The 18,115-nt window shown below is 36.6% G+C and overlaps 1 protein-coding gene across 2 annotated transcripts in view; it reads left to right on the forward strand.

Annotated features, from left to right (window-relative positions):
* Positions 1-9,339: 9,339 nt before the first annotated feature.
* LOC138711863 (uncharacterized) overlaps positions 9,340-18,115 on the forward strand; it is a 33,148-nt gene continuing 24,372 nt past the window's right edge. For both annotated transcript variants that reach the window (XR_011335509.1, XM_069843116.1), the window contains exon 1: positions 9,340-9,498. Coding sequence is in view for 1 of the 2 variants with exons in the window: in XM_069843116.1 (XP_069699217.1) it covers positions 9,435-9,498 (64 nt within the window). In the remaining variant the exon portion in view is untranslated. The remainder of the gene's footprint in view (positions 9,499-18,115) is intronic.

Below are 18,115 nucleotides of genomic sequence, written 5' to 3' on the forward strand. Positions count from 1 at the left end.
TGCACTGCTTAACCGTACACCGCCAAGTGCCACTCTTTGTCATAACACGTATCGGGCCTGTTCACTCACTGCACTTCACCCACTACCTTTTTAAAAACATAAATTATCATTTCGTCTACTGTACTTTATCTACTACATTTTCTCTACTGTACTTTACCTACTCTCTTATCTATTAAAATTATCACAAAATGAAACAACTGAGGGAAAAATGAAAATGGTTGTAATTAACGTTATGATATATATTTATAGGCTGAAATTATGTCCACAGCCTTGTAGGCACTGTAATACATTATTTTGCAATTTCATTAATATAAGCAAGGTTAAAGTGTGCATTCCTATCGTACTCCTCTTGTAATTAATTTCCAGTCTAATGTTTTGTCGTGAACCTTTATTACTATGAAGTTATAATTATGAATATTTACTAGTGCATGGAGTAATTGGTTAGGAATTTCATACTTATATAAGAATTAAAATAAAAATGTCTCTTTACTTTTACCATCATCTAAAAATGCTTTGTGTTTTTCTTCATGGAATTCTCGTCTTTTTTCTATTAATAATTGTAGTGTAGAAACTGGGCCAATACATGATCTCCCTCTCTTAAATCCACTTCGTTCTTTAACCAACTTATCTTGAATATATTAGTGGCATAAGTATTTATTTAATTAATTTTTTTAAAGAAGCATACGTTTTACAACCTGTATTGAGTAAGATAATACCTCGGTAACACATGTCTGTTTTATTTTTCCTTTTATAAATTGAAACAACGAAAGCCTTCCCCAAGAAAGAGGGTACTTTTGCATTTATCCTTACCTTGTAATTTTAAAAATCTCTGTTGAAAATTAGCACCTGAGTATAAATTAGCTATGATTATTGAAATTGTGTGTTGCTCTGTTGTCAACTCTCCTTGTATATACCTATATTCTTATAAATGAGGTTTCGCCATCCTAATGTTAATGTTAAAAGAATTCAAAAACTGTTGTTAAAATATGGCCATAAAGTCATTTAAATAGGCGCTCCTGCATATATGACTTATAAGTCTAAAATGCAGATAGTAGGTCATTGACAATACAATGAGCACAGTTCGGCCGACGCCGTGGATCGTGTCCCGTCACGGCTCAGTTTGAAAGAGTTGAAAGAGCGCTCAGCCCGCAGCGCTGAGAGGTCACGTGTTCGGTTCCCGGTGCCGGAACGAATTTTTCTCAAATTATTAAGTATCTCTCCTTGTAACTAAATATTTGTATTCCAAAAATTACATTATAACAGTATAATTACGTACATTTAAGTTGGAGTAATACACAAATGGGTTTATTTTTGCCAGTAAATGTCATAAGTAAAAGTTTAAATGCAAAATAAACGTAACTACAAAATAAATACGTGCTCTACAGTTGGTGCCATCTATGACCGCAAACAATAAATATAAAAAATGAATACGAGGCGCATCCAGAAAGTAAGTTTCCCTATTTTTTTATAAAAAGAACACACACTTTCAGGAAAACATTTATTGGCAACAGGTACAGCAATGTTTCAGCTATTTTTCAACATAGCCACCATCAGAATTGAGACACTTGTTGTATCGTGGGATCAACTTTTATATCCCTCTGTCGTAAAACTCTGCCGCCTGTGAATGGAACCAGCGTGTGACAGACGTCTTCAGCTCTTCGTCGTTGCCAAAACGCTCACCGGAGGACAGGGATTTCTTGAGGTGCAAGAAAACGTGAAAATCGCTGGGAGCAAGGTCAGGACTATAGGGTGGATGATCAAACAACTCCCAGCCAAATTCCGTCAAAACAGCTGCTGTGCGCCGAGCCGTATGTGGACGAGCATTGTCATGGAGGAGCACAACACCTGCAGTAAGCATTCCACGCCTCTTGTTTTGAATGGCACGTCGCAATTTTCGCACTGTTTCACAGTAACGGTCAGCGTTTACTGTTTCACCTCTTGGAAGGAAGTCAATGAGCAGAATGCCCTTCCTGTCCCAGAACACCGTGCACATCACTTTCCGTACCGACAGCGTCTGTTTGAATTTCGTCCTGACCGGAGATCCACTATGCCGCCAATGCATTGACTCCTGCTTGGTTTCCGGGGTGAAGTGCGAAATCCAAGTCTCATCGCCCGTGATGATCCTGTTGAGGAACTCGTCGCCGTCATCGTGATATCGTTGCAGAAATGTCAGTGCTGCTCCTAAACGTCGCATTTTGTGTTCGAGTGTCAGGTTTTTCGGCACCCACCTGGCACACACTTTTTTGAACAGTAGGTGCTTAGTGACAATCTCATGCAACAAGGATCGCGATATCTGCGGAAAATGGCTGCTCAGCTCCGTAAGCGTGAAGAGACGGTTCTCCATGATGCACTGCCGCACCAGCTCAACATGATCATCATTGATGAGGGACAGTCGCCCACTGCGCTCTTCATCATGGACACTTTGACGACCTTCGGAAAACTGCCTACACCAGCGGCGCACCATCTGCTTACTCATGATGTTCGGCCCATAGACCTGACAGAGCTGTCGATGAATTTCAATTGGCGCAATGCTTTGTGCATTATAGAACTTTATCACCGACCGAACCTCGCAGGCGGCGGGAGAAGGAATAGAGCTTCCATTTCGGACCACTGCTGCCACGCTACTGGCACCAGGCGGGACCTGTCCGTCTGGCATATGATTGATACTTCATATATCTGTTACGCATGCGCAATTGACACGGCTAATTACGTTTACTTTCAAGGGGAAAAAATCGGGAAACTTACTTTCTGGATGCGCCTCGTATATAAATATGAAATAATTTTAATTGTAAAGGGAACTAAAATAACAAACAATAGCATACAAAGGCTGGAAGTAAACTAACCAGGCAAATTATCAGGATGAATTATTGATGTTGCATATAAAAAGTCTAGAATCATATTGGTGTAAAGTTTATATTTTTCGCAGAAAGAATCATTTTCCCAAAGTCTATAACATCTTCTGTTTCGATAAAATATTTTTGCGAATGGAAACGTGGTATATGTGTACGTTGAGAGAGAATCTAATAAAGAATAATATTTTCCCTAGGCGTGTTTCAATAGAGTGGGCAGTTTTCGAGTAAATTTAATGTAAACGTAGGGATAATTTTAACATTTAAAATTCGAGGAGGTTGCAACATTGTAACCTAAGGGTGATTGCTGGTGATCGTTCACTCGGGAGAAAAACCTGAGTTCGTTTCCATGTTGTATCAGTGCGTACTTTGGAGGGCCGGTGAATGATTGTTTAATGCTGACCTAAGGGGGGGGGGTTATGGTGGAAGTCGTTCACTAGGCAGACAAACCTGACTTCGTTTCCTTATTGTATCAGTTCTCACTTCGGAGAGCCGGTGAGTTATTATTTAGTGCTTGAGTGTCAGATAATGTTACGATTTTCAAACAGCGAATATCTTGATATGACATTAATTTACGGCGAAACACTATCCAGTTCCGTGCAGCTCAAGTGCTTTATGGAGAGCGGTATCCTGAGAGGAATATTCTAATGTAGACACATTTTAATCATGGTCTGTCAGCAAGTCCGTGATATTGGCAGTGTTGATCCAAGTTACCGTATCGGTGTGCGGCAACACCCTAACGAAATAATCGACAAAGAGGAGAATATCTTAAATTTGGTGGAAGAAAATTTTAAAAGTTTTCTCCATAGAATAACAACTTTAACGACCATTGAAAGATTTAATATTATCAACGACTTTGTCATGTGCATCACTGGATAGTTTGTGAGGACGATTTCCATGTTTATCACTGCCATCTGTACACAATTGTGGAGTACCGGTCAGCGCGTCTGGCCGCGAAACCAGGTGGCCCGGGTTCGATTCCCGGTAGGGGCAGGTTACCTGGTTGAGGTTTTCTCCGGGGTTTTTCCTCAACCCAATATGAGCAAATGCAGGGTAACTTTCGGTGCTGGACCCCGAACTCATTTCACCGGCATTATCACCTTCATTACATTCAGAAGCTAAATAACCTTAGATGTTGATAAAGCGTCGTAAAATAACTTACTAAAATAAAAATATCTGCCATCGGTAGGTTCTAATCCAGAAAATTTCAAAGAACGTGAATTGTTTGTAGTCTCTTCTTCTTTATTCCATTGAGAGATAAGAAGACTTTCTGACACAACAAAATCACCAATTCTTCCGTCTTCAGCATTTTTCATTGCTCTGTAACAGAATGAAGCATCGTGGCACTGAGCATCATCTTCATTCTTCCTGCTCCTTCTTCGTGATATTGGTTGAATAGTGATGAGGCCAGCAAGGTGAGAACTTCGTGCATTGCAATCAGCCAGTGCATTAAAATCATGTATTATTTTCTTAATGTCAGAGACTTGTAGTTTTTCAAAACATTTGTTTCTACAGTTACATTCTTTATCGGTTTCAAAACTTTGGACTCTTAACTCTTTAGAAGCTTCACTAACACGTCCAAACCTCTTCCACTTTTTTGTATTGGTAGAAAAAGTTTCTGATACAGAGTCATACATGTTTGCACTTCAGTTGCTCTAGTAAAACTAACTGGAATAATAATAATTCCTTTGTTGAAGTTAAATTTATTAGTGATTATTGTCAACAATGGATTGTGATTTCAAACGCTTTAATATTTAGTCAAATAGCAAGGAACAATGGAAACCAGGTTGCATGATCTTCCTTCCTTCACTGTTCGACATGGAAATGCCCACTTCTTTCCCCGTACAAGGAATATTTAACCAGCAGTTATTTGGTAACTGAAAACCTTCTTCCCCTTTTTATGAGTAGAATGAATACACTTCATATGAAGTACAGTAAATAATCGAATAGAAATCTGAAGTTTGTCTGAAAGTGGACATCCTTCCTTTGCCCCTGGACTCTTGAGTTGTTATCTTAGATATTTTAAACGTATTTATTATTCTTTCATTGTAATAATCACAAAGAACTATGTTTTCTTTAATGATCGGTGTATTATAATTCCGATAATAATCAGAGATCTAGTTGTTTTATTAACACCAATATAAATTTAAGTGTAATTTAAAGTTTCTTTGTTCTTTTTAGTTTCCTTTTTGTTTCAGCGACTACACACATTTTTATGTTTGGTTTCTGTAAAACGGCATCCAGTTCCTGTTCTTTTTCACCAATCCCATCGTATTCCAATTAGCAATTATCATTTTTCTCCTTTCTCCATAACCTTTTGAAACATAAATCATAATTAAAAATAAATCCACATTTCGATGGTCGCAACCGAAATGGATCCATGCACTTCAGTTTATATTAACCCATTTTACGCTCAATATATGAGATGATTCTTTCAGTCCCACAATGGACAGGGTGGTATCCGTGGACCCTAAGCAGATAGGTGGACCATCGTGCGTCAGTCCTAAGAAGTCCAGGTCTCATTTCCAGAAATATACATGATAAGCTAGATCACAATCGTTAAACCGTCTTACTCTTCAGAACTCACTATTGTTCATTTTTCATTTTCCGCTATTGTAGCTGATAGTTGAAGTGGGAGTAAGGTAAAAATTGTTGATTTTTTCTTTCTCCATCACAAATTACATCACGGCCTAGCCGGCGATCGAGCTCGGACGTCAGAATTGAAGACCAACGCCCTAGCACTGAGCTACATACAGTTATTTTGATACGTATTTGAATACCCTCCTGAGTTCATACCACAGATTCTGACCACTCTGTAAAAAATTACAATAATAATCAATACCAAAACATAAAAGCTTGGCTTTGAAAATTAATTAGGAACATACAAATTAAACAAGAAACAGTATTAAAACCAATGATATTGTAGGATGCATTAAGGAAGTAAGAAATTATCGAATTCTAAGGGAAAGGTTTATTGAAAAATATGTAAGAAGAAGTACAGCTATAATTAGTGTCATGTAGATTAATTGAAAACAACAGACACAATCCAAAGAGTAATAAGATCTCCGTAGAAGAAAATGCTGATAGACAATAGGATAAAAAAAATAGGACATAACTTTCAACTATAATAATTAATAATAAGAAATAGTATATAAGTATTATTTCTGAAAAAAAAATACCTAAAACATTAGACTGTTCGCCATTAGGATTTCAAAATCCACGAATGACGATGTAGAAAATACTATCACTGCGGATGTCACACAATGCTTTACTGATAACACTACTCAACAAGGTTTACATAACATGGACAAGAATAACTATTTTTTATGCAATTACTATGTCCTGATTACGAATATGGCATTGAAAAATTAGGCCTACCTACACATCACATTTTTCAGAAACTTATATTTTTTAGTTAGCGAATCGTATAAAAATGTGTTAAAATCTAGCCACTTTGAAAGAGGTTCTTTTCTTTAACGTCGATCTTTTACACAATTATATGGCATTTCCGTTCTTTTAAGGTAACATTTGAAACATATTTTCACATTTGTGGGTTAGATGAGTGTTACCCTTAGCGATGGTTTATTGTTTTATTGCTCTTATTATGCAGCTGCACGGAGGGTAGGTCACATCTGGCTATAACTGAATTTCTCTAGATAAAATATTGTTTGTTATCATATTTTACAGAATATTGTTGTTCGTTAATTTGAAGCTACTTTCACATCTTATTTCAATAATTTATCTTTTTTTCTTTCTCTCATTTCTATTTTGTTTCAGTTTTTAGTACGTGTATGTTTCCTTTTCCTTGTTTATGTTTTATAAATTAATTTGTTGGTCGTGAACATTGTAATTGGGCTTTGTCTGTTATGTTTAACAACAAATAAATAAATAAATAAATAAATAAATAAATAAATAAATAAATAAGTAAATAAGGGAAAGAAGGAAATACGGTCGCTGTTGTATCGTTAGACAAGAAATGATTAATTTAGTGATGAGTTCTGATTGTGGAAGTGTTGTGAGCGGTACTAGTTATTCTGTAATAGTGTTAAATGGATAGCAATCGTCGTTCCTATAAAAATTTTCCTAATAGTTTCTGCTATGTTTGTGGGGAATTAACTTTGAAATCACAACGTCGATAAATAACAAACAATGTAAAAAAGACATATTACTTGTATTTTGGCTACTAAGTGGGTTAACAAGACAAAAATTGGGCACCACACGTGTGTTGTGTACCATGTTACGTGAAGTTAACAGAGTGGTTGCGGGGGAAAATAACGTGTCTTTTGCTGTTCCAATGATTTGGCGACAGCTCACAAGTCATCTGGAAGATTGTTACTTCTTCATTATCAAACCATAGGTATTTTGAAGGAAAACTAAAGATAAAATTGTGTATCCTAATTTCCCACCAGTCATAATATCCGTGCCACATTTTCCTGAACTTCCTATCCCTATCCCTCCGCCCAGTGGGGAAGATTATGTCATTCCGGAGGAACATGAACTATCAGAATCCTCAGACTACCCTTCAACTTCCGCTGATCCCACCTACATTCCCGAACATCATGGAACACCACATCTGATATGACAGCCAGAACTTAATGACCTAGTTAGGGATTTAGGTCTTTCCAAGCAACACGCTGAACTATTATGTTCTAGATTACAAGAATGGAACTTATTAGCAAAAGATACCAAGATTTTCGTGTTCAGAAAACGAATCGATAAACTGACTAGTTATTTTGTAATGGAAAATTCTGTTTGTGCCTACAAACATGTGAACAGGCTTATGAATGAATTAGATATTCAATATAATTCAGAAGAATGGAGACTGTTCATAGATTCATCAAAACTACGCTTAAAAGCAGTTTTATTGCACAATGAAAATACAAAACCTTCCATCAGTGGCTCGTTCAGTGACTATGAAAGAAACTTATGAAAACATGTCACTAATATTGAATGCAGTATATTGTATTGAACATCGCTTGGCAATTTGTGGAGATTTGAAGGTAATAGCTTTGTTGCTTGGATTACAATGAGGGTTTACTAAGTTATATTGCTTTTTTTTTAGTTTGTGGGACAGTCGAGCAACAGCACAACATTATGTGGTGAAGAACTGGCCTATCACACAAGGTTATATTCCTGGTGAGATAATATTAAATATCCTCCCCTAGTGTAACATTAAAAAGTACTTCTTTCTCCACTGGATATAAAACTAGGGCTAATGAAAATTTTGTGAAAGCTCTAGATAAGAGTGGAGAAGCCTTTCAACATTTAAAGACTCGGTTCCCTAAAATCAGTGATGCTAAATTAAAAGAAGGCATATTTGTAGGTCCACAAATTTGAAAACTTTTTAAGGACGGCATTTTTTAGAAAAACCTAACCCCAAGGAATTACCAGCATGGACACATTTTACATCAAAGGGCTTTTAGGGAATCACAAGGCAGAAAATTATCGCCAATTAATAGAGATGTTACTAAGAAACTACAAAAAAAAACGGCCTTCAGTATGTTACTGAAGATCCACTTCTTACATTCATATTAGGACTTCTTTCCTGAGAACTTGGGGACTGTAAGTGATGAGCAGGGAGAGCGATTTCACCAAGACATTGCTACAATGAAGCAACGGTATCAAGGAATATGGGATCCAGCGATGATGGGCGATTATTGCTAGTTTTTAAAAAGGGAAGATTCCAGTTCTCATAAGAGAAAAAATGAAGGTATTTCTTATCTCTCTCTACTTTATTGCACGAAGAGTGGCTTTTATAAGTCTTAATAACTGATCAGTTATTGATGTATCAGTTTTATCATATCTAAGCTGCCCTTGGAAATTTTCACACAAAAAATGAGAACAAATAATTTTTAATACCTAGATCAAAAATCCTGATTTTTCAATGTATCAAGTACAGATGCCTCAAACTAGGAAGCTGCCTGTAGAGGGGAAGTAGTAGAGCTAACGGAGGGGGCCTAGGGCCTACCTAGGCTCCGATACCCAGGTATAGTCATATTATCTGAAAAGTTGACCGCTTGAAAATGTATTCAAGATGTACCCTCCCTATGCAGCCTTCTCAACTGTTATTAGAACTGAGCTGTACCGTTCTAGTCCACAGTGCACAGTAGTAGGCGGACAGTGGTAGGGGAGAAGTGCTCTATGCGTCTGCGCGAACGAGACAGCTTGCTAGTTTGAGGCATCTGTAAGTATCTTTAACACAAAAACTTGACATGTTACGAACTTTTCATTGTCATTTTCGTGTTCAGCACATGCAAATTAGTTAAGATAAGCCTATTTTATTAATGTTATGGAAAAAAAGTTCCTTGTATTCCAATGCATGTATTCCTCACAGTCCTTCAAATTTTAAACCTAGTGGCTTTCCATTGGTGATAGATAACTCCTTGATTGTATGGTAAACGTCACTTAAGATAAAAAAAGAAATACGTCATTACACATTATCTGTAAACTCCCACGACCATTTTTCCGAGGTATTACCGTATAATTCCGTTTTTCTATCGAATATATAAGGAACAGTGTAGGCCTATAATAAAATGTTTTCTTCTGACATTCTGCCACTATTGTGTTAACTGCTGACTGCCGACCATGCTGAAGCTGTCCGTCTTTGTAATTCTTGTTGCTTTTGCAATATGTTTCTTCTCACTCCCTCGTAAGTAAAATACAATCACTTCAATATACACTAATTTACTGCTACATAAATACAGTATACGAAAGGAATTTGCATTAAGAAAAAGCTTGTCTTAAATGCCTAGAGTGAAGAAGTCAAAATTTCGTTGTGAGAAAGTTAGTTTTATCTAAGTGATCCCGTTTCTTCTACCATAATTTCACCAAATCTTAGTTATAACGAATGAACTAATGTTTGACGTCACGAGTGTTTTTTTTTTTTATTTTTCAGTATATATTATCAACTTTGTAACTATCCACCTTATTAAACATGGGAATGAAAATCAAAAATCAATACATAGAATCATTCTAGTTCAAGGAAATGAAAGTATCTTTATAAGATCTAATAATGGAATATGGGATAAATATACAAGTAACTTAGCTCTGACACAACCTTTCTCAGATTTATAAATGTTTCCACCGAAAAAAATTATGCTGTTCTCCAGTGCTTATCTTTCGAAGTAATAATTATATTCCAGACATTAGTGGCTTTGGATAATGATTAAGTAGCCTAATTTATAGTAGGTTCGCATGTTTCAACTATTGTATCCACTTGATAAACAGCTCTAAACTCTAATGCACGGTTCTCTAAGCCAATATTTGGTAACTGTAAATCTTGAAATAAGCATAAATTACGAGTATATTAATGTGACTGTTTTTGAGTACATAGCTCTCTAGATAAGAACAAATTCAGTTATGTTCAGAAATGGAAGATATTTTAGTAGTGATTATTACATATAACGACAAGGCAAGATATACCACATTAATCTCACTCACGAAAAAGCAACAATTATGTAAAAATATTTTATTTTCATATTGAATTAATTGTTTAGAGCAATCATGCAAGTCTGGAGAGCATACTAATGTGTTTTGTATAAAGTTGGCTGAGTATGCTGTACTTACTGTTGCCTAACCAGATGGGCGCGTAAACGCAATGTCAATAAACATGAGTGAACACTTTGACTAATTGACATATCAGATACTCCTCTGCCACTATCCATTATATGTTTTAAAGTATCAGGAAAAAGAACAGAGTTTTAAAATAATTTATTTTAGTTATCATCGTCATAACCATCATCTATTTTTTTAAGTGGACCCAAGAATCGCTTCCATTATACAGGAATTTAGTAGTTGTCTGCCAATTCGACAACTCCTATATGAACCCTGAGTATAAATGTTTACATTAGAGATCAGCATGCTACCACAGATCCCCTAACTTAGAGGTCCAGAGGCCTTGACTTCACTTTTTCAATTTTATATAAAAAATAATAGCATTAAAAATACATGAAATCTCTGATCACATATGTAACAGATTGAATATCCCTATGTTAAAAAACGGTACAGGTAACATGTAGAAGAGAACAACCATCAGAATCGCCACTGTCGATTGGTAACGACCGCTACATGGATACAGTTGCTCCATGCAATTCAAATAGGAATTATAACGCGACTTCTTCTATTATCGCTAGATGACAGCGTACTGAAATTGATTAAAGTGGTTACCATGGATAAAAATATTTTATTTATTTATTTATTTATTTATTTATTTATTTATTTATTTATTTATTTATTTATTTATTTATTTATTTATTTATTTATTTATTTGATGGTGTCAATAAAGACATAATGTCATTACAAGTTCCAGGTCACGTGGATCCTTGCCTTAATAAGAATATTGCTTAGTATAACATGAGTACGTAAATGAAGTATGACCATCTTTTCCATCAGAAATGGAGACTGGTAAGCTGGATATGTAGGTAAACTTTCAGAGTCAATTATTTTTGCAGAAAAGTTAACATTACTTGATTGTTCACTGAATGTTATGTGAAATTATGGTTTAATAAGTGGATTCGGGTGTGTTTGTAGTTTCTCAAGATAATTTTTACGTAAGTGCTGCACATAGTCACTGAATAAAATGATTTCCAAGTCACTGTATTGTGCGTTAGTAATGTAAAAATCAGCTCCTGTGATGGTTCTGTACACAGCTCTTTGGATGGCATCGAGTTTCTTGACGTGGCAGGGACGGGTTTGAGCCCAAATTTCTGACGCGTAGTACATGTATGGTCGTACAAGTGATGTGTACAGCAATAGTTTGGTTTTGAAGGGGAATGAAGCTTTTAAATATTGGATATAATGCTAAGAATCTTTGCAGAGCTCTGTCTCGTACTAACTGTATATTTTGTCTGTATGTCAAACGACTGTCCAGTATTAGACTAAGATATCTGACCGTTCTTTTGGAAGGTATTTGTTGATTCTGAAGAGAGAGCGGTTGTAATAATCGTGGAAATCTCCTTGTAAAAACTGCTGCTGTACTTTTTTCACCGTTAATTTTCAGTCGCCATCTTGTAGACCATTAGGTGAGTAAGTCCAAGGCTTCTTGCATCTGTTGTAAAGCACATTTGATGTCGTAATGTTTTGTATAAAGGACTGTGTCATCTGCATATAAGGCGTGACGGCAGTTGGTGTGCTTGCGAATGTCATGAACATATGTGGCGTAGAGAATTGGACTCAGAACAGAGCCTTGAGCAACTCCTGCTTCAATTAGTCTTGAACTGGAAAGACAATTACCTTGTCGCACTCTGAATGATCTGTTTTTCAAGTAGTCTACAATAAAATGTACAGTTACCCTTAAAAAGAATGAGACCACTCTTAGTCGTCGGAAGTTAAAGTTCTACAACGCGGTTCACTCGATATCGACGTAGTCAGGAAGACATCTGGATGTGGATGCGTAGGCCTATTTTCATCCTACTCCAAAGTGCACACCAGTGCAAAATCTAATCAGTTGTCTGTGTATTTCTGGTGTAGGTCTCTTTTTACGTCCTTGATTGTTTACCTTTAATGAAAGATTGAAATATACCTTGTAATAAGAAAGTCTTTCGCCAAGTGCGAAAGTAATATTAATTTTGAAATGGCAAATGTAGACATGTGCGAAAGACAGCAAGGAACATTGCAAGAATACGACAAAGACAACAAGGACCAAGACAAGGACAAAGATGAGGACCATGGTTACATAGAAGAAACACGACAAACACCACGACAGGGATTATGCCACGACATAGACCATCATAAGGATTGAAAGGACAAAGACCAAGAAAAGGAGTATTAGAAAGACAACAAGGACCGCGATAAGGACCAAAATGAGGACCATGATAATATACACCGGCAAGAAACATGACAAACACCACGACAAGAATTACGATAAATACCATGACATGGACCACTATAAGGACTTCGAAATTTGCCAAATAAGGACTATGATAAAACAACAAATAATTATAAAGAACCATGACAAAAGCAACAAGGAGGACGATAAGGACTATTACAATGCCAACAATGACCACAATGAAGACAATATAGAACACGATAAGCAACATGTCAAAGACAACAAGGATCACGACAAAAATAATAAGGATCACGATAAGGACCTTGACAAGGAAAACAAGAACCATTATAAGAAACGCGATATGGATAAAGATAAGGGCCACGATAATAATTACGAATTAGACCACAATAAAGACAAGGTTCATGATAAGAGTCATGACATGAACCACGATAAGGACCAAGACCATGATAAGGATCATAACAAAGACAACAAATACCACGATAACGACCATGATAAGGATAACAACAATGGCAAGTGTTACGATAAGAAACATGACAAAGACAACACTGACCACGATAAGGACCGTGCAAAGACAACAAGGATCATTACAAGATCTACGGCAACGATCACGATAAGGATCATGACATGGACCACGGAATAACACTATAAGGAACTTCGTCAAAGACAAGGACGACGTTAAGATCCATGACAACAACAAAACAAAGAGAAGGACCACGACAAGAATAAGGACATGGGTCACGACAATCACTGATAAATATCACGATAAAGACCATGACAAACATTACGATAAGGTTCATAAAGACCAAGACAGCGATAAGGACTATGCGAAGGAGAATAAGAACCATTATAAGAATCACGATAAGGATTAAGGGTGAGAACTACGGTAAGGATCACGACATGGTCCACGACACGCACCACAAGGTTCAGGATGAACCATAACATGAACTACTTTAAGGACCGCGACACTGAGCACGATAAGAACCATGACAAAAACAGAAGGAAAGATAAGGGTCATTACAATGACAACTAGGACCACGTCAAAGGCAACAATGTTCACGATAAATAAATATGACAAAGGCAATAATTATCACGGTAAGAACCATGCTAAAGACAACTAGCACCAATATAAGGACGCGAAATGGACAAAGACAGAGACAACTGTAAGAATCACGACATGGACCACGATAAGGACCAAGGCCACGATAGGGACCATGACAAAAACAAGATAGAAAAGGCCATTACACTGGAAACAAGCACTGTGATAAGGACCCCCATAAAAGCAGAGAATAACCACAACAGAGACAACAATGACCACGATAAAGACCATAGAAAAGACATCAAAACTACTACTAAAATACCTCGATAAGGACAAGGACCACGATAAATATCACGACATTGACCATGACATGCACCAAACAATGATCGAAATACCATGGCTTGGACAACATTACTGACCACGAAAAGTATTACGACAAAGTAACAACGGCCATTATAAGACCACGAAACGGACGAATACAAAGACAAGAATAACAACGACCGCAGTAAGGACCAGGACATGCATCGCGATATGGATGACAATCAGGACTACGAGATGGACACAACAAAGACCATTACAAGCATTACGACAAGCACCAAGGCCACAATTAGAATCATGACAAAGACAACAAGGACCATGATTAGGACTACAACAAAGGCAACGTGATGACGATAAGAATCACGAGGAAAACGACAAGGACTACGATAATGATAACGACATGGACAACGGAAAGCAACAGGACAAGGATTACAATAACGACTACGATATGGTTGACTAGTAGGAATACGAAATAATCACGATAAGGACTAAAACCACGATAAGTACCATGACAAATACAAGAATAGTTGTTACAAGGACCACAACAAGCACAAGGACCAGAAGAAGGATCACGAAGAAGACAGCCACTTCAGACCACGATTTCACAACATAGCTCGGGTCACAAAATATCATTGCTTTTCTGTACAGAATGTAAAATGCTTGCTGTGGGATCTAAATGTTGAACTGCTGCTAATGTCACTGTCTTGTCTCGGTGACTCATACAGTAGCGTGTCGGTTCCACTGTATAACCGTAACGTCTCGTGTTTTTTAACACCTTATAGTACATAGTACATAACTATTAGTGACAACTTAAACATTCAAGATTTTTCATAATTAGTATTAATATATCTAATTAGTAAATAACTGCAACAGTGTTTTTTCATTCAATCATAACACGAATAAAATGGAATGCACATTAAATTAAACACTATTGCAAACACGTAGGTAAAATAGTTAAAATCAACTGAAATGGTGAGAATGAAATAGTCCAACGCCACACCTTAAAAAAAATTGTTGTATGCAAGTGCATTTCTTACACATATGGGAAAGTTACGAATAAACTATTGTAATAATAACTCAACAAATAGCATAGGCCTAAGGACTCTAAGCCTTTGGAAAATTTGTCTGTGTGGCTTAGGAATAGTTTTTTAAAATTCCATTCTAATTGTTAATTTTAATATATATGGTGTAAATCCATTCATTAGATTAACGTTTATAATATCATAATTTGTAATTTTGTATTGTTTGCGATCATTAACACTTCATCTCAGAACTTTGTAAAACTCTATTTCAACGTTATTTAGCTATTTCAATTTTATTTAGACAAAAAAACGTTGTGTTGACTAAAAATCGAATTCGCACTCGTCCACACGACACGGATAAGTCTTAGTGTCTAAGCTATTGAAACCATACGAAAGCTTTGCTTTCTGTGCGGAGTGTCGATCTAGCCATGAAGGTCCAACGTCGATTTAATACACAATAAATATCTATCCATTTATCTATTATTTACGTCATATTACTATGTTTTTTTACAGTTTTTGAAGTGAATTTCGGAACGATGCTAGTAATAGTCCGAATTCAAGTAACTTAATATTCGTTATCTTGTGTATCAGTTCTCTGGTCTCCGATCATGCGCAATGTCTTACATCTGAGACTTAGGATTATTCAATCGTTTCATTCTTTTCTATGGAAACTGTACATATGCGTCAGGAACTGAAATTTTCTGTAGTTTGTAAAGAAGAGTATCATGCCACACTGTGTCGAATGCCTGTTGTATGTCCAGGAATGTTGCTATTGTGTGTTCGAAATATTGATATCCAATGTTTATGTAATGAGCGAGCATATGAAGTGGATCTCTCGTGCTGTGCTTGGATTTAAAGCCGAATTGTTCATGTTGAATTCTATCTGGCTCTTTTAGAAGTGGATCTAGGCGGGCTAGTACTAGGAGTTCCAGAACTTTGCCAAGGAAGTCAAGTAGACTTATTGGTCTATAGTTGTTAGGAAGTGTGGGGTCTTTTCCTGGTTTAGCAATTGTGATGACAGTTGCTACTTTCCATTTGATGGAAAGTGTAAAAATTTCAGACAGGCGTTGTAAATTTTGGTTAGATGTATAAATGCCCGTTTGGGCAATCGTTTAAGGGCTAAAGGGAAAATACCATCGAGACCAAGAGTTTTAGGGAGCGGTAATGTTTTTATTGTGTCCTTGACTTCTTTTGGTGAGGTATTTGGAATTTGATGAACAGGAGTTTGTTGACGATAAAGGTTCACTTCATCTGTTACTTGTTTATTGAAGGCTGCATCAGAGTTAACATGATGAGATTGGAACCGCCAGAAAAGGGAGTCTGCAAATGTTTCTGCTTTGAGTTGTTGATCACCCACCATGTGATGTTCTGCATTTTCTAAAGGTGTGTTCTTAACATGAGTGGATTTGCCTAATAAATGTTTTGTGATTTTCCAGATTTCTTTTCCACTTGGTTGAAGTGTTTCAACTTTATCTGCAAAAGAGTTAATTTTTTGGAGTTTGTGTTTCCGTCGTATGACCCTAGTAGGCCCTTTTTGCTTGTGGATTTCGAATATTTTGCCACTTTTTCCTGGCTTCAGTTTTGGATTTGAGTAGGTAAATTAACTCATTTCGATTAGCCTCTGGAGGAGACGAATAAGATGTTGTGGTGACGGAGTTCAGGGTTGTGGTAATTGTGTCTGTGTGGTTGTAGAAACAGAGGATTCACTCTTATCGATGCATGAAGATGTTTGGTATATTCATTCCAGTCGGTTATTCTGGTTCTTGTGATAGATTTTTTATATTTTGTAGCTTGAATCTTGAATATCAATAGTACTGGTACATGATCTGTGTCAAGCGCTAAGATCCTTTTTTGTATCGCAGGATATGTTTTTGTCTTAATGAGACAGATATCGAGTACATTAGGTTGGTGTGTCGTTGACCAGGGATATAGTGTAAGGTCTTACGGTCCAGTGACAGAGTACTGATTTTGTATGGAATGTTCTAGAAAAAATTTTCCTCGTGGTATATTGATACGACAGTTCCACATGTTATGTTTGGCGTTAAAGTCGCCACATATTATGAAATCAGTGTGAAGAGAAATAAGTGAATTCATATCTGCTTGAATTAGTTGTCTATATGATCAATGGTATGCTGCTGCGATTAGGGTTTCTGTGTTGTCAAAGTGTATATAGACACCAGTAGCTTCCATTGTATTAAATTGGGGCATAATAAAATTTCTTGCCGATGTGGAATGAGTAATTTAATTAACATAGCGGTCCCGCCTCCATGTCGTTCTAGCCGGTCTGAACGGTATATTGTGTAGTTGCGTATCTTGAATTTTGTTGTTGTTGTTGTTGTTGTTAGGTGAGCCTCAGATAGGCATGCAATATCAACATCATATAGTGTGAAAAATTCTTGTAATTCAAATGTTTGATCAATAATTCCGTTTGCATTGAAATTCATTAACGTTAGATCTCTACGATCCATTTGTTGCCTGCGCGAAGTCGGAGAAGGCTTCCAGAATTATTAACATTTTTGATAGAGGATCATTTGCTGCAGAGAATCGTTGAAGTGTTGAGTTAATTATACGAAGTATGTTTTTATGTTGAATCTTTTAAGTATAGCAAAAATTTCTTTGAGCGATTCTGAGAGATTCAGAATCTGAGGATAGTTGGGGTTTGTCTCCATTACCATATAAATTTTGAAATGATGCCAAGTCATTCTGATGAAGGTTTTGGAATTCAGAGCTATGAATTGTAAAGTTATTTTGGCTCTTTGTAGTGAAGTTATTTTGTTTTTCTCTCAATTTAAGTTGTAGTGCTGCTCGCTGTTCTTACTGTATGCGTTCACTGACCGTAACTGGCAGTGTGTTGTCCTTGGCAGTTAATGCATTTTGGAGGGTATGTTGGGCCTTTTGATGCACAATCCTAAAAGAAATTATTGTGTCCGCATTTGACACAATGAGTTTCGATATTACACCGTTTGCAGGTGTGGCCAAACCCTTGGCACTTATGGCATTGTATTATATGAGGAGTTGATTTGTAAGATTCTATTTTTACAAGGTGATGGGTAATGTCCTTTAGTGTAGATAGTCTGAGAAAGTTCATTGTTAGGGAGAGTTA

Source organism: Periplaneta americana, chromosome 13, assembly GCF_040183065.1.
Source record: "Periplaneta americana isolate PAMFEO1 chromosome 13, P.americana_PAMFEO1_priV1, whole genome shotgun sequence".
Taxonomy (NCBI): domain Eukaryota; kingdom Metazoa; phylum Arthropoda; class Insecta; order Blattodea; family Blattidae; genus Periplaneta; species Periplaneta americana.